Source organism: Amborella trichopoda, chromosome 12 (assembly GCF_054954075.1).
Source record: "Amborella trichopoda isolate Santa Cruz 75 chromosome 12, AtrichopodaSantaCruz75HAP2 v2.0, whole genome shotgun sequence".
NCBI lineage: Eukaryota > Viridiplantae > Streptophyta > Magnoliopsida > Amborellales > Amborellaceae > Amborella > Amborella trichopoda.
Genome location: NC_142347.1, coordinates 141,057 through 161,585, shown reverse-complemented (window position 1 = coordinate 161,585; position 20,529 = coordinate 141,057). Strand labels below are relative to the sequence as shown.

Here is a 20,529-nt window from a genome sequence, read left to right as displayed (position 1 = left end):
CACCATCCGCGACATGGATATAGGTTTCTTCCTTGTCAGTTCAATGGATGAACCCCAAAGGTGGCTTTTGGCTGCATCAATATGGCACTATATATATCAACCTGCACGGTCTTTCTCTTTCTTTTTGAAGCAACAACATGAGCTGAAACATATTATGTTTCTTTTTTAGAGAATTGGTGACACTATAGTACGTATCAAATATTCTTACAAAAACCTGTTAGATGTTGGGATGCGCATCACACAAACCGCGTTATCTTTGACTTTGATTGTACAATAAAAAATCACATGCCTAAAAAAAAAAAAGTGATAAAAAAACATGAAAGGAAGGAAGTGCGTAGAGAGAGAGAGAGAGAGAGAGAGAGAGAGAGAGAGAGAGCAAGTGGTTGACGGTTGAGAGCAAAGAGAGAGTTGGAGTGAGAGGGAGAAGGTGACAGAAGAAAGGGAAGTGGGACACTAGTAGGAAGCAAACAATTTGAGTTAGAGATAGGTAGAGTGACAACAAAGGGAAGATTAGATACAATGAAAGAGTAGCAGGGGTAGAAAAAAGGAGAAAAAGACAAAATACAAATACAAAGGAAGCATAAAGTACATGAAATCAAGTAGATAAGCATCCCACAAACCGAGTCTAGTCCAAACAATCGCTACTATGGGAGGCACTATCTTTGTCCAACATATAAGTTATGGAGTTTACCTCCTGCCAAGTATTACAGAAGTTGACTCGAAGTGGCCTGCGTACTAAAGCGATATGGTAAAAAATATTCATTAGTCTCAAGGACTATGCGACCTGCCAGATGCCATGAGATTACATTCCTGGAATCCCCTTCAACAGGATTTGGTTTCCCCAGTGTTCGCTTCAGCCCAATTGGAGTATCCAAAAACAATATGGATGGAAAAGGAGCCTAATTTATACAGTTACCAGTCTCTCATGGTTCCTCCAATGTCGAAATATATTCTGTTAGTATGAATGCACCTGCATGGTGCACATTTTGCAGTTCAAGAAGATATTGTTAACAATTAACATATTTTAGGTGGTTGCACAGTTAGCTGTATCATAGTCTCTTATCTTTGATTCATCTTGCAATGTCCAGACTCCAAATGGTGTCATTGCAACAAGAAGTCAAGGAAAGATAAGCATGGGTACTTTTGAAGTTTCCTCTTACTGATCCCTGAGTGGCATTGAAACAATCAACAAGGAAATCATCTTTCATATTTAAGAACTTCACTTGCTTCTAGAACTATCCATCATATTATTGTACTCTCTAAGATGAAATGCAACATACTGCCTACCTATTGGCTTTTACAAGATTGAATTATTATCAGTGTTTCCATCTACCATTTAGTGTTTCTCAGCTGTATTTACTCGCAGGAATCTTAAGGGATGATGACAATCCATTTTGGCATCTAGGGCTGAGAATTTTTCGATCGGGTCCAGATCCACCCAGATCTGAAAAGTATACATGGGATCCCGAATTGGATCCTTTCGGATCCAGAATGTTTAGATCTAGATCCATATCCAAAAAACTATACATGGAATCTGGATCCAAATATGGATCTGATCAGTTCCATTGTTCAAAAATAAGGTCATCAACGAATAAGTAAATGAACTTTTCCACTGCCCAATTGTGGTCGGAAAAACTTTGTGGCGGCGACCATTAGAGGAGTCTGGCAAAGAGGGAAAGTTTTTTGGTTACTGTCGACCCATCTGTCCAAGCACTCGTTTGTGAAAGATATGATAACACATTATGAGCTCTCATAAAATCTTTTTGCTTCTCATTTTATTGTGGTTAACGACGCAACTGTTTTAATGATTGCAGTGATTCTCGTATCTTGAGACGGGAAGCCCTCATCTTATTATTTCGGTGGTGATCTGGGAGTCGGAGTTTTCACCAAAATCTTCATTTTCTAGTCAAGATTCCGGCCTCTAGTAGTAGGATTCCGACTGTTGGTGGTAGGATTCCGGCAAGCCCTTGAGGCCGCAGAACTTGAGGGTCCAAGTGAGCAAGCCTCTAGTGGCAGTCAAGAAGAAGGAGACGCGTGGAGTTGAAGAACCACGAGGCCGGAGTACTCGACTGAGAAACTCATGGTTTTAGGGCTTTACAATGAGTTTAAGGCTTGGATCTAAAGCCATTTTGGTGTATCACGGAGCCGATCCAGCTGCAAACCGACATTACTAGTTGGAAAATAGTTTACGTGCAGGTTTTTTGCCAGAAAAGTGATTTTTCGGCATCAGACGAGGGACCTCTAAGAAGAGGGAGGTAGCGACTGGTGAATATTCTGCCTGAAAACATAGCCACTAAGAAGCAGATTTCGGCAGGAAGAAGGAAGATTATGACGAAATGGAGGGCAGCGTACGTCACAAGCAAGCAAAGAAGAGAGCCTATAGAGAGATAGCAGGAAGAGCATAGGGATGAGCCTAGAGAGGAAAGGAGTGAGAGGGAGCATCTTTACTATGAATATTTTGATTGGGATTTATGGTGGGTTAGAGAGAGAAAATGAGTTAAGAGAGGTGTTGGTTTGGTGGAGAAATGGGGGTTGAGGTTTAATGGGTACACTAATAAGTGCTTGTTGCAGGCTTATTTGAGGTCTGGTGGAGAAAGGGCCTCTTGATGTTAAGGCCATGGCGATTTTGAGGAGCCACAGGGAGGCAGAGAAGAGGAGGAGAGTGAGAACTTCATTTCCATATATATATATATATATATATAGAGAGAGAGAGAGAGAGAGAGAGAGAGAGAGAGAGAGAGTATCAAATCTCCACCGTTCATTTTCCATATATGTACAGTGGGGATTAGGTCTTCTAAAAGTTAAAAAAATATAATATACAGCATATATAAATTAATAAATGTATAATATATTGCGGCAGGAGACGCCCTCTCGCCCTTCCTTTTTGTAATTGCGGCAGAAGTCTTTAGCCGATCCATCTCTCAGGTCTACCAAGTTGGCCTCCCATATGGTTTCAAAACCAGTAGGCATGGGCCCATAGTCTCCCACCTACAGTATGCGGATGACGCTGTGGTATTCCTGGATGCCACCCGAAAGGAAGTCAACACTCTCAAAAGATTCCTCCGTTGTTTCCAATGGGCGACTGGGTTCAAGATAAATTTGGATAAATCCAGTATGATGGGGGTTGCCTTGTCAACTGAAGGTATTAGAAATCTCATCCCCGATTGGGAATGTAAGGTCCAGGACCTCCCTTCCACTTATCTTGGGCTCCCCGTGGGTGTTGGCAAGCCTAGAAAGCAGCAATGGTCCCCGGTCCTTGACAAGGTTGATCTCCGCCTGAAAAGATGGAAGGGCAGATTCCTGTCGATGGCGAGCAGAAACACCTTGATTAAAGCAACCATTGCTAACTCCCCAGTCTACTTAATGTTGCTTTTCCATATGCCGACGCAGGTGGCCAATCGACTCAACCAACTCATGAGGAATTTCCTTTGGTCTGGCCAGGAAGAAAAGAAAAAGTTTCATCTGGTAGCCTGGGATAAGGTCTGCCAACCTAAAGATAAGGGTGGCTTGGGGATTAAGGCCATTCGCAAACACGCCGCCGCCCTTCTAGGTAAATGGTGGTGGCATTTGGTGACTTAGCGAAATGCTCTCTGGGCTCAGGTGGTTAAGCATAAGTACAATATCCCTATGCATTCCTGGCTCTGTCAGGATCACAGCAAAGGCATAATGGGTCAAGTGTCTGGAAGTCTCTTTTAACAGTGCTGGCCACTTTCAAGAGCTACACTAGGTTCCATCCGAGAGAAGGCTCAAGGGTAAAATTTTGGTGGGACCTTTGGTTGGGCCCCTCTCCTCTTTGTGAAGTATTTCCATCCTTTTTCTCTCTTGCACAAGACCAGGAGTCTTCAATTGCCCAGGAGCTCTGCTGCTTGGGAGAGCGTAGAGTTTGAAATCCCTCTTTTAAAAGGAACCTTACTGATTTCCAGCAGCGCTCGCATACCCTCAATTCTCTCTTTCTCCTCTCCCATGGAAGGGATGAACTTATCTGGACCTTGTCTCCCTTGGGTAAGTTCTTAGTTGCTTCTTTCCATAATAGCCTCACTCTCTCACCTACCTCCCATGAACCCTTCTCTAAAATTTGTTCCACTATTGCTCCTCCAAAAGTACAGACCTTCCATTGACTTGCTTTCTCACATAGAGTCCTCACAGTGGATAATCTACAAAAAAGAGGGCTCCCCATCCCGAATAGATGCGCCCTGTGTGAATGTGAGGAGGAAAGTAACCTGCACCTATTCCTTCTTTGTGGATTCTCTTCTGACCTATGGGGTAGGGTATTGCAAGTTTTTGGTATCCATTGGGTTACCCCCCCCTCGGTAAAAGCCCTCTTAACTTGCAATTTTGATTCTTGCTGGCCTAAGGCAGGTCGAATCCTGTGGAAGGCTACTGTAGTGGCCACTATTTGGGTTCTGTGGCTGGAAAGAAATTCCAGAATATTTCGAGGCTCTAAACTTCAAACTTTGGCACTCTTGTCCAAGGTAGGCTTCTAATCATAATTTCTTCGCCGGAATTCCACAGACTTTCTTCCTCACCCATTGGGGAGACATCTTTCATCATCAACCACAAGGGGTTAGTAGATCAAGCTTCTGGCTTCCTCCTACCCAAGGAAGCATCAAACTAAACTTTGATGGTTGCTCCTTAGGGAACCCAGGTCTAGCAAGGGCAGGAGGAGCTTATTGTGACCATGCCGAAGCACTCCTAGGCTTAAAGGACTCTCTCCATGCTGAAGCACTAGCCCTCCTTATAGCTTTGAAAAAATTCAACCCTTCCTGGGGTTCAACTCTGTTAGTGGAAGACGACTCCAAAAATGTTATCTCTTGGGCTAGTAGAACGTGTGATCCACCATGGTATTTGTTCCTAGTTTTTTATGAGATTCAACACATTTGCAGGGCTATGGACGTCTCATGCAAGCATACTTGGAGGACGTCCAACGATACCGCGGATCGACTGGCGAAAGAGGCCACTAGAAGTCAAGGTCGGGGCGCCCAAACTGAGTCCACCTCCTTTTTTGATCTGGACTAGTGGACCTTAGCCTAAATTTTGGGTTTCTCTTCTTTCTTTCTGCTATGTACTTCTCGTTGTGGTTGGCCAAAAGGTGGATGGGCATTTTTATAAGCCCTTCCCCTGCCAGCTTCTTTCTTGACTGTTTTTAAGGGGGTAATCTTTTAACCCATTTCTTGTAAAGGGTCTGCTGAGTGGAAGTCTTCCAAGAGTCCTGTTTAGAGGGCTCTCTCGGAAGTTCTCAACACTGTATTCCTCTCTACAGCAATACAATTGTTAACATTTCAAGAAAATAAATAAATGTATAACATATTATATATATTTTTATTTATATGTTATTTTAATACTTGGTTCAGATCCGGATCTGATCCACTTTTACCCGGATTTGATCCGAGTTACTATTGGAATCAAATTTTAGATTCGAAACGAAATTTTGGATCCAAATCTTGGATTCATACCCTTATCCGGATAGGATTCGATATTCAGGTTTTGGATCCAAATCGGGTAAATTCTCAGCCCTATTGGCATCTGCCGTCTCAAACCTAAATTCCCTTTTTGCATTAGTAAAAGCTTGCTTATGTAATTCTAAAAGCAGGGCCTAATGATTGTTAGAATAACTTGCCTAAAGTCCAGATGTAGCTTGGATCTTGAAGATTGGAGTATTGTATGTTCAGTTGACCTCCTTCGGGATATTAGCTTCATGGGAGGACATTTCAACTTGTTTCATACTTAATATCCCAACAATGCTGATAGAATTTCATTTGATAATATCATGTTCTATAGCTTTGTGCCTTGGAAGATCACAGTTCGAACACTTTTGCTGGCTTTCCTCCTGATAGCTTGGCCTCTTGACCACTATCTTAATGTTCTGCCCAGAGTTAAAAGGCTGACTAAGTCTAGCTTTAGCTTTTGAAAAGCTTTTGTAGAGTATAGCTCTTCCACTTTTTCAGAGGTAGCTCATAATGCCAGATATTCTTCCTTCTGTCCCATCTACTTAGTATATATAATGTATCAGTATTATGGCACATTATAGTACGAGCCATGATAAACTGATAAATTCTTTCCCTAACACATAGTACTCTGGTTTTCTGGATTATTTTCATGGTTTGTTTCTGTCTTGAATGATTTGAAGTTTGTACAATACCTGCCACCTAAGTTCCTAAGCCTGTGAATTGTCGTATACTCTCTATAAAGTTCCTATCATGATAATTTTTTTAGAGAAAATAGTGAACATGTAATTTTATTTTTGGAAAGTGGCTGACCTTGATAAAAAGAAAAAAACGAAAAAATAGTAAACTTGTAATAGCACTATAGGTTTTACATTGTCAAGGTGTAGGGCAACCCACGTGCTGAGTGCTTCTTACATCACATAAGTAGATACCAAGAAAGGGGTTGGTACAGTCCCCCAAAATCAGAATAGGTGGGGCTAGTACAAACCCCCTGCATCAAAAAATAGTGGGGCTAGTATAGTCCCACAACATCAAAATAGGTGACTTCTGGTGCAAATCAGTATAGTAAGTATGAATGGTGCTATATTGACCCACCATATCAAAACCTGGTGGGATGATGGGTGGCTCTTCCACATGGATCCTTCTGCTGCCCTTCCCTTCCCAAGGTGTCATCTACATGGTTGGCCTCCCGTCATTCGTGCCTTAAGGAGTTCGCTGTTGTTTGCGAAGCAATCGAAGAATTGAATTTGGGTGATCTTTTTTTCAAGCCTCAAGCAGTGTGACAGACTTGGCATAGTCATGTGGCTCATGTCAACAACATCAGTGCATTGTGAATGTGATTGCATGGTTTGCCCTTGGTGGTCTCTCACTAAAACACTGAAGCCATCAGCTTTTGGGTTGCCTAGTGAATAACTGCCAAAATTTAGTGTGTTTGAGCCTTGGCTCTGTGGTCTCCACAGACTCAACCTTGGGATGGGTTGAGGCTTGAAGGAGAGAATAAGGGTGCAATTGTTTTTTTTTTTTTTTGAAATGTTAACCTTTGAATTGCATTAGAGAAGTTGGGGTACAGATTGTGGTAGTCCGAGAGAACCCTCTAGTCGGGTCTCTCGGTACCAAAAAGGTTAGTAGACCCTATATAAAATGTGGGCTGATAAACCTACCCGATTAAAAAGGATTTATAGTAAGTTCACAAAAAGAATAAGGGCTTATAAAGTTGCCCGAGTACAATGAGATGTTCTACGTAGTATGTCTTCTGTGGTCCTGATCAAAAAAGAAGGACCAGGCGCTATTTTCTTCTTGGCTCCTAGCCCCGCCTTTCGCCAGAATATCGGTGAACTCGTTGCATGTCCTCTATATATGCTTCCATGAGACGTGCGTATCCCTACAGATATAGGCAATTTCATGAAAGATCGAAGCTAGGTACCATGGGGGTGGTGTCGTCCCAGATGCTCAGGGTTGTGCATATCCCTCCACTAAGAGGTTTGAGCTTTAGGAATGATTGAAGCTTTTGAGTCTTATTAGCAGGGACATAGCTTCAGCATATTGCAATTGTCTGTGGCCTAGATGTTCAAAGTAGGTAAGAGAATGTTGCGATGGTGGTCTTTGAAGACTCCACTTGCTCCTGCTGGGCCGGGGTTCCCTAAGGAACAACCATCAAAGTTAAGCTTTATCGTACCTTTTGGAGGTGGCAATCAATTGTTTGGTCTTTGCACCTTTGGTGGATTGTGGTAAAGTATGTTTTCCCATTGGTTGAGAAAAGTATTTGCTGGAATGCCTGAGAACACCCTGTGGTTGGATGCCTAGAATGTTGCTAGAGTAGTGACCTTGTGGAATAGGGCTGGTACCTGGAGCTTGTGTCCTTGGAACATTCTCATATTCCTCTTGACCCATATCACCCATATGGAAGCAGCAATGGCTGCCTTTCATAAGGTACTTCCGTCCTTCAGCCTAAATGACACGTGTTCCTTGTTAATTAGGGCCTTGACCGTCAGTGGAGTAACCCATTGGAGGCGAAATAGCTGTAGCAGTTGACTCCAGAGGTTGTGGGCTACCTTGTAGTGGATGAAGAGGTGTGAGTTTGATTCCTCCTCGTTGAGACACATGGCACATCTATTGGGGATTTGAATCCCTCTTTTGTAAAGCTGGTCCACTGTGAGTGCCCATTGAGAACAGGCAATCTAGTTGAAGGTTTGAACTTTCGGAGGGGCAATTGTGGACCAGACCTTGGAAATGACAGAGGTAGGATTTAGGGGGTAAGTGGGGGGTTGGATGAGTCTTTTGTAGAAGGAGGCCACCGTGAATGTACCAGAGGGGGTTAGCGTCCAAATCATGGAGTCCCTCCCTTCAGAAGAGATGAAGGTGGAATGTAAAACTGCCGAGAGTGACTGGAAAAGGCTGGTTTCCTTGTCTGAGAGGTTTCTTCTGAAAGAGGGGTTCCAGACTCTTCGACTTCTTAATTGTACCATTTCATCGGCAATGGTAGAGTCTTTGTTCGAGGCAAGAGAGTAAAGGGAGGGAAAGAGTTCCCTCAGGGGGGTGTGTCCTAGCCAGAGATCTGACCTCTTGTTCCTTCTTTAGGGTGGAATCTTGTGAATTTTTTGAATTGTGAGAGAGAGGAGGCGAAAGACTTCCACGCTCTTGAAGCTCTACTGTACTGCCTCCTCTTGGGCACCCAGACTTCTTCCTAAATCCTATATTTGCTCCGTATTACTTGAGCCTAGAGTGAGTCTGCCTGTGTGGCTAGGCGCTACCACCATTTCCCAAGGAGGGCCAGGTTGTGTTTTCTAAGGGTCCTGATCCTTAACCCTCCCAGATGTTTGGGTAAGCAAATGCTATCCCCAGATATTAGGTGGTATTTTGTTCTCTCTGTCTGTCCTGACCAGAGGAAATTCCTCATTAGTTGTTCTTGGCGGTTGGCTACCGATTAGCATGTGGAAGAGAGACATGAGGTAGACAGCATTTGCCAAGGCTGCTTTTATCAAGGTGGTACGGCCAGCAATGGAAATGTATCTCCCTTTCCACCCTACCAGACGCCTATCCACCTTATCAATCACGTGGGACCACTGTCTCTTTTTTGGTTTCCCCAACCGCAAGGGTAAGCCTAGGTAAGTTATGGGAAGTTCCTCTACTTTACATTCCCAGTTGGGGATTGACGTTCTGATTTCTGCATTCGTGAGTGCCACTCCTATCATTTTTGACTTTTCCATGTTAACTTTGAAACCTGTGACCACTTGGAAGCATTTGAGTAGATTCTCAGGTTATCAATTTCTTCTGAGGAGGCGTCAAGGAACACCACAGTGTCATTTGCATATTTCAGTTGGGACACTATTGGGCCTTGGTGGCTGCTCTTGAATCCAGTGAGGAGGCCTTCGTGATACAAACGCGAAATAGATCGACTGAAGACTTCAGCTGCCATAGCGTACAAGAAAGGGAGAGTGGATACCCTTGGCGTAGTCCCCTCGAGGATGAGAAGAAACCTTTAGGGGTTCCATTGATGAGAATCAAGAAATAAGGATGGGAATAACAACCTCTCATCCATTTTCTCCATTGATCCCCGAACCCCATTCTAGTCATTGATTCTTCTAGGATCGACCAGTCAACATGATCGTATGCTTTCTCCCAGTCTATCTTGAAGATAAGACTAGGCTTCTTGGACAAGTGCCTAGAGTGGATGCACTAATGTGCTACTAAGGCTCCATTTAGAATTTGCTTATCTTTGATGAAAGCTGTTTGCGACGGTGAGATGATAGATGGAAGGACGTGTTGTAGCCTTGAGGCCAGAACCTTGGCCATAATTTTGTATGAGGAATTGAGGAGGCTAATTGGACGAAAATCCTTTAGTTCCTCGGTCCCATCAACCTTAGGGACAAAGGCTATGAAGGTAGCGTTAATGGCTTTGTGGAGAATTCCCCTGTGGAAGAATTCGTCAAAGAAGCTTAAGAAGTCTAGATGGAAAGTTTCCCAGAAAGTTTTAAACTGTGCTATGGGGAACCCATCTGGACCGGGTGCTTTGTCTTTGGCTAATTCATTAATAGCCTTTAAGATTTCTTCTTTCGAGAAAGGGCGCTCTACTAGAGTGCCCGGTCTTCCGAAAGGGTTAGGAAATCAAGAGTGGTCCATCTCGGTCTTGGACCCGTTGGGGTAGCGTATAGGGTCCAGAAGAAATCAAGAATGGCAAACTCTATTTCCTCTGGTTGCACCAAATAGCGATTATCCAGTTTGATAATCGAGATGGTATTGTCCCTTCTTTGACAATTAGCTGTTCAGTGAAAGAAACCCGTATTATGGTCCCCTGCTTTCAACCAGTTTTCTCTTGATCTTTGATACCAATAAAGTTATTTTTAGATGTTAGAAAAGTATTCCAACTTTGTTTTGGTTTTGACGTTTGATTCTGTGTTTGTCAGAGGTCTTTTGAAGTACGTTACAGAGGTGCAATTGGTTAGGAAGTCTTTTGAAGTAAGTTACAAAGGCCTTTGTAATTATTTGCCCATGAGTCTCCTGCACATAGGAAAAGTTCCCTTGAATGTATTCATTTTGAAGTCTATCATCTCTTTTCTTGCCACTCATCCATCTCAACATCCTCATCTCAGTTACACTCATCCTATAATTATGTTATTTCTTGATCACCCAACATTCTATTCCATAAAGCAAAGATGGTCTGACAACTGTCCTATAGAACTTCTCTTTTAGCTTCTTTGGTATACGGCGATCACATAAAACTCCTGTTGCACATCTCCACTTAGCCCACCCAACTTTAATTTTATATGTGACATTTCCTAAATCTCTCCATTTTCCTGGATTATCGACCGAAGTTATTGAAATTACTCTCTTTTCTGTATTTCTTGGCCATAAATCTAAATTGCTTCCTCGTTTTTACTCCTATTATACAAAACTTACAATCCATATATTCTGTCTTGGTCTGGCTAATTTTAAAACCTTTAGATTCTAGAGCATCCCTTTACAATTCTAACTTCGTGTTGACGCCGCTTCTAGTCTCAACGATCAAAACACTGTCATCAGCGAATAACATTCACCACGGTACCTTATATGTTAGGTGTTTAGTTAAATCATCCATAATTAAAACAAAGAGATATGGGCTCAATGCTGACTCTTGATGTAGGTCGTGTTGACGCTGCTTCTAGTCTCAACGATCAAAACACTGTCATCAGCGAATAACATTCACCACGATACCTCATCTGTTAGGTGTTTAGTTAAATCGTCCATAATTAAAACAAAGATATATGGGCTCAATGCTGACTCCTGATGTAGGTCTATTGTCATTGAAAATTTACATGTTTCTCCACTAATTGCCTGCACACTAGTTAGTGCTTGCTCGTACATATCTCTCACCATGTCAATTTAGAGTTTGGAGACTTGTTTCTTTTCCAACACAGACTAAATTAGATCTCTAGGCACCCTATTGTAAGTATTCTCTAAATCAATAAAGGCCATTTGGAGGTCTTTTCCCTTCTTTAATAGTTGCCTAAGTAGGAAAATGGCCACAATTATTGATCTCCCCGGTATAAAACTGAATTGATTTTTCGATACACTCATTTTATGCTTTAGTCATTGCTCAATTGCTCTCTCCCACAACTTCATAGTGTAGCTCGTAAGTTTGATTCTTCAATACTTTGCACAATTCTATATGTCTCCTTGTTCTTATAAATAGGTGCCACAATACCTTTTCATGCATTTGTATGACCTTTTCTTTTCTCTTAACACCTTGTTGAACACTTCCAAACCTCTATCAGGATACCATCTCATCCTAAAGCCTTTCCTATCTTTATCCTTCTCAAAGCTGCTTTTACTTTGGATATCCTAATCCTGCAAATGCATCTTTGAATTCCGCCCTCATTTATGACAAAAGTAACACTCCACTTTTGTTGACCTCGTCATCCTTCACCAAAAACCCTCTGATACTCACTCTTAATGTATTTAATATGGTCTAGATCCCTATACTTCCTCTCTATTTTTTCTAGTTTGAACACATCTTTTTGACCTTTTTTTGTTCCCAGTTTATTATATGAATTATTATATGCTTTAAGCGTAGCCTTACTATGTTTTTAAAAATATTTCTTAGCATTTTTATATTCTTCTAAGTTTTGATAATTTCTATTGCATTGTCAAGTTGTATAACATGACCCTTTTTTGCTAATGGCCTTTTGACCTCATCGCTCCGCCACCAATTTTCCTCATCGGATTTTCTTTTCCCTCTATTTTCTCCTAAAACTTATTTTGTGACTTTCTTACTACAATCAGTCATCTCATTCTTCATTTTTTTTTTAAATTAATATTAACTTTGTGTTTAGAGTCCCATTTTCCTTCTTTTACCAATTTATCCCTAAATAGTCTATTGTCTATTTTTAAGATATCGGCACCTAGTTCTTGGACACCTATTGATTTCACTGCTTCTCTTCCATATCTTTATACAAACATCTATAACCATGAGCCTATATTGTGTGGTCAAACTCTCTCTTGTGATAATCTTACAGTCTTTACATGGTGGGTGATCTCCCTTCTTAAGTGGTAAGAAGTTTATCTAGCTTTTATATGATCCACTTTTATCATCATAATCATCATCATCGTTGGAGACTTTTCCGAACTATTTGGAGTCGACTATATGTGTCTTGGTTTGCCATTTGCTCTATCAAAGCCGTAGCCTAAGTGAGGCCGTAAGTCTCTAAATCTTTTCTCACTACTTCTAACAATGTCTTTTTGGGCCTACCCCTTGCCCTTTTTGAGCATTCCACTTGAACCAACTCCCACCTTCTAACAGGTGTTGTACTGGGTCTGCGGTGCACATGACCAGCCCACTTAAGTCTACTTTCTCTTATCTTATCACCTATTAGAGCCATATTAAGTTCTTCCAAATGTAGTTATTTGAACTCTATCCCTTCTTGTCTTTCCACTCATTCATCTCAACATCCTCATCTCAGCTACACTAACCCTATGGGTATGTTGTTTATTGACTGCCTATCATTCCGCCCCATAAAGCAAAGCTGATCTCCCAGCTGTTCTATTGAACTTTCCCTTCAGCTTCATTGGCATGTGGTGATTGCAAAAAAGTTGCACATTACCACTTCTTCCACCCAGCTCTAATTCATCTTCCTTAATTTCTTCATTTTCTTGGATTATCAACCCAAGAAGTAAAAAATGCGCTCTTTTTGGTATTTCTTAGCCATCAATCTTAATTACTTCCTCATCTCTACTCCTACTATATGATCCACTTTCATAAGTTATTAAATACCCATCGCGCTTTCTAAAGTAGGTGTGTGTTATTGCTAGGTCATAGGCCATAGCAAAATCCAATGCCTCACCCATCTCATTTCCTTTCCCTAAACCCATGTCCACTGTTGATTCCTTCATATCCTATTATCCTCCAGTATTCTTCCCTACATGACCATTTAAGTCCCCTCTTGAAAAAGCTGTCTCTCCCTTTGGTATGTCTTGGACTAGTCCATCCATGTCCTCTCAGATTTGTCTCTTAATTCTGGCTTCTAGTCCTACCTATGGTGTATAAACACTAATTACATTAATTATCTCCTCCCCTAACATTAGTTTAATTAATTGGAGCTTATCACCTACTCTCTTGATATTTTTATCTTTTAAATCTTTGTCTATTTATTATATGCTTACACCACCTCTATTAATAGAAGCTTATCACCTACTCTCTTAATTATTTTATCTTTTAAAGTTTTGTCTATTTATTATATGCGTACACCACCTCTATTATTATTCTTTCCTATACACAAAAGTTTATTCCATCAATGTCTATAGCTTTTTCCCCTTCCATTTAGTTTCCTATAGATAAGCTATGTTTATTCTCCTTCGTCTTATTGTATCTATTAACTCTGTAGTCCATACTCTTACCTGTTAACATTCTTACTTCTTAGCATTCATGCATTCTATGTGACTAGATGAATCTTATTCTTTTGGATTAGCTTCTTTACCCACGCTCGTCCAGAATATCGCGGGAACCCTTGCTTATTTTTCACTGCAACCGGGCGGTCACTTGTATTAATTATCTTGTGCATTTAAGTTTTATGGAGAACATGTGTACATTTGTATCATACACATATCTGATGCAATGTTTTTGGAAGTAATTGGCTATATATTTTAATAACAGATTTAATGTGATGTGCTGAAGTTTATCAGATGCCAGCATTGTCTTGTGAAATTGGACATTAGTATCCCTATCTTGGATGGAGTTGAATGTTTTTGGAAGTAATTGGCTATATATTTTAATAACAGATTTAATGTGATGTGCTGAAGTTTATCAGATGCAAGCCTTGTCTGTGAAATTGGACATTAGTATCCATAACTTGGATGGAGTTGAATCGCCCAATTCATTAGCAAAATCCATTATTTTAAATTTTATGATAAACACAATCGGTAGTCAAACCAAGCTGCCATAGGCTAAAATATCCATATAGAATGTAAATACTTGTGAGACTCTAGATGCATGTAGCTATCTATCTACGACACACGTGTATTAGACCCCTACATATTGTTTGTTATGTGGTTGTGGATGTGTGTTGGTCTTTATTATTTTTCATTTTCTATATTTTTTCAAGATTCATTGTCTGGAGTTTAAATCTGGTCTTATATGTACAGGTTTGGGATGCAACTGCAGCAGATCCCAAGTTGCTTGTATTCCTCAAATCATACCGAAATACAGTACCTGTTCCAAGACATTGGTGCCAGAAACGAAAATTCCTACAGGTGAGTAATCACATCTGATATGAAGTCATATGGCTGTTGTCTGCATGTATGCTTGATGTGCACAATAAAGGAGGGGGGCCAACAAGAGGGTGTGGGAACATATAATCGATAAGGTAGCCACCCTCTTATTTGTATATGTGGTTGTTGCAGGGGAATTTGGTTCACTCACTGGATGTAACAATCATGGAGCTACAACCTGTTGGTGTCTGCGAAAGGCAGCTTTGAATGGTTTTCATTTATGATATATATTTCTAGGTTGGGTGGGGTGTTATTGACCGTGTTATGATGAAAACTTGTAAAAGTAAGATGTCTAGGTTAGTGCGATGGTTAATGATTTTTATTTATTTCTGGTTCGGTATGGGAATACTTTCATTGGAAGATGAATCTCCTCTTTAGGTGTTGCGGAGAGGTTGTTGGCTATTTATTTCCCCTTAAAACGTTCAAACTTTCATTTTGGCTTTTCTAAACTTGATGTAGCAGTCACTGGCTTCACCTTAAATCTTGAAGATATGGTTTTCATCTTTCATGAAATTCTTGCAGGGAAAACGTGGCATTGAAAAACAGCCTTTTCAACTTCCAGATTTTATTGCGGCAACTGGTATTGAGAAAATAAGACAGGTGAGAGTTTATGTAGAAAGCAATGAGCTTTTTGCAGGTGATAGTTTATGTAGAATAGAATGAGCTTTTGGTGTTCAGATGCATGATTGTCCATTCGGATTAAATTGTCTATTTGAAATTTTTTTGCATGTTCATGTACTGAAAAATTCATAATTGGTTTCATTGCATTATCACTGCAGGCATATATCGAAAAGGAGGATGGTAAGAAGTTGAAACAAAAGCAAAGAGAACGTATGCAGCCAAAGATGGGAAAGATGGATATTGATTATCAGGTTAGTTTAGTGACTGTTGCACGTTCTGTAGCTTGTAAAATGTCCTTTTGTGATGCACATTCATCATCTTCTTGCTGTTGTCAACTTATAAAAGAACAAATCAGTGTGTAAATTGATTCCTTTGATTATGGAAGTTCAGGATGAGGTACATCTTCATATATAAGTGGATAGTTTCTTAAGGATGTTTCCCTTTTGCAGGTCCTCCATGATGCGTTCTTTAAATATCAAACAAAACCAAAATTGACTACTCATGGTGATCTTTATCATGAAGGGAAGGAATTTGAGGTAGTGTTTTCTGGCTCATCCAATGGTTGGAATTGATTAACTTGAAATTTTTTTCTTGTGGGTTAAATATTTGAATCACATGAATCACAGTGCTCATGTGGGTGCTACTTCTAAGGTTTATTTAAATAATCTGCAGTAGATATTATTGCATTTCATGTTTATGACTGAAGATATCTTTATCATGGATCTGTTGAAATTGTCAATTTCTTCACAACTTAATCATGTTGGAAGTTAAAACGTGATAATGGTAAATGATTTTACAGTAGGCTTTTGTTGACAGACATGCTACATAGATGCAATCAACGGCATGTCATGTAGTGACTTGGCTTCTTCAGAGTCAATATTGGCTTGTACGCACGTATTGTTACCATCATCATCATCATCCTCATCCTCATCCTCATCATTATCATTATTTGAAAGTGTTGACTTGTATTGTATTAGGTATAAGTTTGTTACATGTTGAAGAAAAGGCATCCTCAGGTTTGGTGCTTGATATAGTATAAGGAATTAAAGAATTGGGATTATAACAAAAACTGTGGCTGACCACTCTCACTGTTAGTAAACAGGTGGGAGATCGACCCCTCACATGGGTACTATGGTCCAAAAGCTGCTAACCAGTACCCATGGGTCCCCCTGTCGCGCGATCCTTGGCGAGAGTCTCAAATATGTGGTTAGCCTCCCGCCAGATGGGTCAGAACGACGCTCAGACCTGCCTTTTCTCCTGTGTTCTCTCTGAATATGTCATTAAAATTGGTGGCGATGCTTTCATACACAAAGCCCATGACTTGAAGGATTTTGTCGATGCTGGCCTCTCCATGGTCAATTTGCTCAATCTCCTCTTCATCGGCAGAGAAGTATGACTCTTCAGAGTTTGTTTTCAGCACGAGTTGGGTTAGAGGGGAGTCACCGTGGTTCGGATGGGGGGCTTGATGGGTGAGAGGAGAGTCACTATGAGTTGGCTGGGGTCGAGTTCGGCAAGGGGCCCACTGGTGGTGGGGGGGGGGGGGGGGGGGGGGTTGGTGCTTCAGGAATTCTAGGTAGCGTTACTAGTTGAGGTTCAGTAGCCAGGACAGAAAGAGGGGAAGGGGCAACCAGATGGTTTGGTGATGGAGGAGTGTGTTGTTTGAAGATGGTTTTGAATAGGGATGATGTGAGCTGGGAGAACCCAACCAGTGAAGTGGACATGGATAGATCTGTATGTAGAACTTAGGGGTCAGAGTGGAGGGGTGGGGATAAGCATCATCATAAATTGCGAGGGAAGAAAGGGAACACTTTAATTTTTTTTTTTTTTTTTAACATGGGAGCACTTTGAAAGTTTTTTGGCAGTTTTTTTTTTGGTGGTTGGGGAGGCATTATAGGAGGCATGGTATAGTGGAGTGGGAGTAGAGTGATTCTAAGGGATCAGAAGTAGGGAGCGGGGAGGGCGGGGGGTTGGGGTGAGAGAATGAACTCATATCAGTGGTAGAAGAGAGGAAAAGGCAGGAAGAAGTGGAAGGTTGAGTTGGGCAAATGCTCCGGCCTGGCCCACGGGCATTCGGACCGTGCCTGCGCCCTGGATGGGCAAGTTGGCTTGCCCCGATTTAATTTTGGGCCCTATTTGTGTGACCCATGGCTGGCATGATACTCAAAATCATATCTAGTCTATGTTACATAAACTAGTAAATATTAATTTTTGTCGTTTCTATATGTTTTAGACTATAATGTCTATTATACAATATAAAAATCTATGCAAAAGCCACCATCGAAAAAGTCATCTGCAGAAAAAAACCCTCTCCAGTGCCTGAGTTTGAATTTCCAAACCAAAAATTGTCTAATGAAGTACCTCGGTAAGATGGTTCCATTTCTTTGAGTGGCCAACTGAAAGATAATTCCATCTCTCTTGTAAGATGGCTCCATTTCTTTTGGCCACCTCTGCAAAAAATTCACAATCTAAATTTGTTTTGCAGTATGGCTCTATTTGCAGACCTATTGAGCAAGTATTGCACTATGAAATTCTTTGGAGAGGTGGTCCCATTTCTTTGATCTCTCTCTTCAATGTTGTCTTCTTCGCATCTGACGCACCAAAGAACATTGCTTTAGTTGCAAATTGCAAGAAATGGTTGTCTTGGGCTCACAGGGTTCAAAAGCTCACCACCTTTGAGTTTGTTTTTTATTTTTTTTTAAAACCATCTTTGTAACTGTAGGTCAGGCCCCGGCCTCAATAGAGGCATTCAGGCGGGGCATGGGCCTAGCCTAGAGAAAAAAAAATTTAAGGTCTGGGGAAGGGGTGGCCTGATTTGAGCACGGCCTGTTGGCGGCTGCTAGGGAAGGAGGGAGGATGGAGCAGGCCTTTTGTGCGTTGAGTTTGTGGGCGGCCATGTCTTCTCTCAGTGCCAAAATAGAAATTTGTGAACCTTTCCAAGGAAGTTTTCGAAAAGGACAACCACATTTATGATGAGGTGCTTGAAGAGATGTAATCCGAAATGACATTTAGTGACCATGGGAAGGCTTTGGTGATGACGAGGCAGATTGGTTGTGCACTAATTTTTCCTATATGCGAAGCGCTGCCTTTAGGAAGGTCTGTAATCTCATCACCGGGGGGGGGGGGGGGGAAGTGTTTGTGAAAATATTGTTTCTTAGGAAATGATGGACAAGCTGAAATTGAAGATGAAAAGCCACCAAAGACATACAAGATAGCTTGGTTCAAGAAAAGCAATTAGGTAACAGTTTCTATATGCCGTCTGGTTTCTTTTTATATTGGAGATGCATTACAAAGGTGAAATATGGGGCTATCTTGTGCTTATGGATGCATGTTATTGGATAAACCATGGCAATATGACTAGCACACCATACATGATCGGTTTAACAACAATTATTCCTTTGCTAAAGATGGGGTAGGTCCATCTAAGAAGGAAAGTACCGTCATACTAGGTGAGGGGTGTCCCAACCTTCTTTCTTTGCCAAAGTTTATAGAGGGATTGTGATGCGGGACATAATTATTTTTATTTTTTATTTTTGTTTAATTTCAAAGGATCATCATCCAAGCCTGATCTTAATTATTTGGGGTCAAGGTTTAATTTCAAAGGATCTATATTTTAATTTTAATTTTAGTGTTTATTTATGGGGGATGTACTTTTTTTTAGGGGTTCTAGGGTTTTTTTTTTTGTTCGGATTTTAGGAGTTGTTTAGAAAAGTAGTTCGAATGCTTATGGAATATTTTGTTTTATCAGGGGCAAAAATATCATTAAGAAGTTTTTATTTTAAGTTGGGACTATTTAGTTAAAGTTTATTTTGCCTGAGGTTATTGAAGGACCTAAGGTGTTCACGTGCGTTTTAGGGAAGGAAAAAGGGAGTTTAAACTTGGAACCATAGTTAGGTTCCAACAGCCCACAACCACACCCCACCCCTCTCCCCCCCCTCTTCTTTTCTTTCCCGAATCTGGTGAGTATACGCAATCACATGTGAGTGAAATGATCGAAACGAGGGAAAACAAAGGATGCCACATTTCCATGAAACACTAGATCATCTTATATGCTTGAGGACTGAAATTTGAATCGTTATTTTGGGTTTTGAGTTTCCCTTCTCACTAATAAAAAAAATTCCCTTGATAACAAAAAATTTAAAATATGTAAAAAATGAGATTCTTTTTATTTAACGATACTTTAGTTTTTGAGTTTAGAAAAAAAACATTAATCATATAGTTCGATGGGCGTGTTCCTGATATAGAGTACCTTGCTTGGGGAGCCTGGATTCTAAGCTGGACGGACCTCGATCCCATATATTTCATCATTCGATCCTGGACAAATTTGGATCGCGCTTCTTTCATATTGGGATCAGGATCCCTTTAACTCACGGTGTATAGATCTCGATCCCCATCTATATATCTTTGTGCATCTCTCAATCCCATGGTCCCAATCCCAATCTGGGATCTGACCTCACTCCCAATCCCGGTAACTATGGACCAAAATAATGATTTATAATTTCTATGGATGGAGATATTATGGTTGGAAAAAAAATCCACGTCTCTCTCTCTCTTTAGAAGCTCTCGTTTTCCATGGGTAAGGCTCTGCTTGGGGGCCTTACCTATCCTCCTCCCCCCTCCAGCTTCCTGTCCCTTTACGAAAATTACACCCATCTTTGCGTCCCAGGGTACCCTCTGCGCCTCCCATCACTCACCTTGCCCTCTCCTCGTTATCCTTTGCTGCCGGTGTCTCCAATGCCCTCCCCATCGACCTGTCCTCGGAACCCTTCACCCCTTTCATCTTTTGATTCTCATCCCCCTCCTGCTCTACCTCCTTCCTCTGTTCTCCCTTCATCTGAAGTCCACCAGCTCTCCTCCGTCGTTCGGTCACCCCCCTCCACCACTCCCTTTTCCTCATCCTGCAATCTGGCCGAAGCAGGCGTGATTGACCTTCACTACTATCAGCCCTCCACCCTCGAATCTTCACTGCAAAACTCTCTGGTCGGCAGGTTTAACCCACCCAGACATGCATGACCTTAGAGCTATTGAAAAATAGAGCCAAAAACATTGGTCGGAACCACAACTTATCTGCCGCTCCCTCTCCAATAGTGCCATTGTCTTCTCTTTCCCCTCTCCTTATTGTGTATGTAAAGCTCTCGATTGGGCCAAACCCTCCTCTAAGGGTGTCATTCTCTCTCAATCCAGGTGGTGCAGAGACTTGGAGGCATTTGTCAAACATAAGTTGTGG

The 20,529-nt window shown here is 41.2% G+C and overlaps 1 protein-coding gene across 8 annotated transcripts in view; it reads left to right on the top strand.

The window, feature by feature from the left end:
- The window catches only part of LOC18427418 (uncharacterized), a 46,554-nt gene that overhangs the window by 7,558 nt on the left and 18,467 nt on the right, over positions 1 to 20,529 (top strand). For 3 of the 8 annotated variants that reach the window (XM_011622545.3, XM_020663151.2, XM_020663152.2), the window contains exons 6-9: positions 14,559 to 14,666; positions 15,207 to 15,284; positions 15,464 to 15,556; positions 15,755 to 15,841. In XM_011622545.3, the coding sequence (XP_011620847.1) occupies positions 14,559 to 14,666; positions 15,207 to 15,284; positions 15,464 to 15,556; positions 15,755 to 15,841 (366 nt within the window). Of the gene's footprint in view, positions 1 to 14,558; positions 14,667 to 14,816; positions 14,981 to 15,025; positions 15,076 to 15,206; positions 15,285 to 15,463; positions 15,557 to 15,754; positions 15,842 to 20,529 lie in introns of those variants that run through there. The other 5 variants (XM_088854507.1, XM_088854505.1, XM_088854506.1 and 2 more) reach the window with 5 other exon arrangements.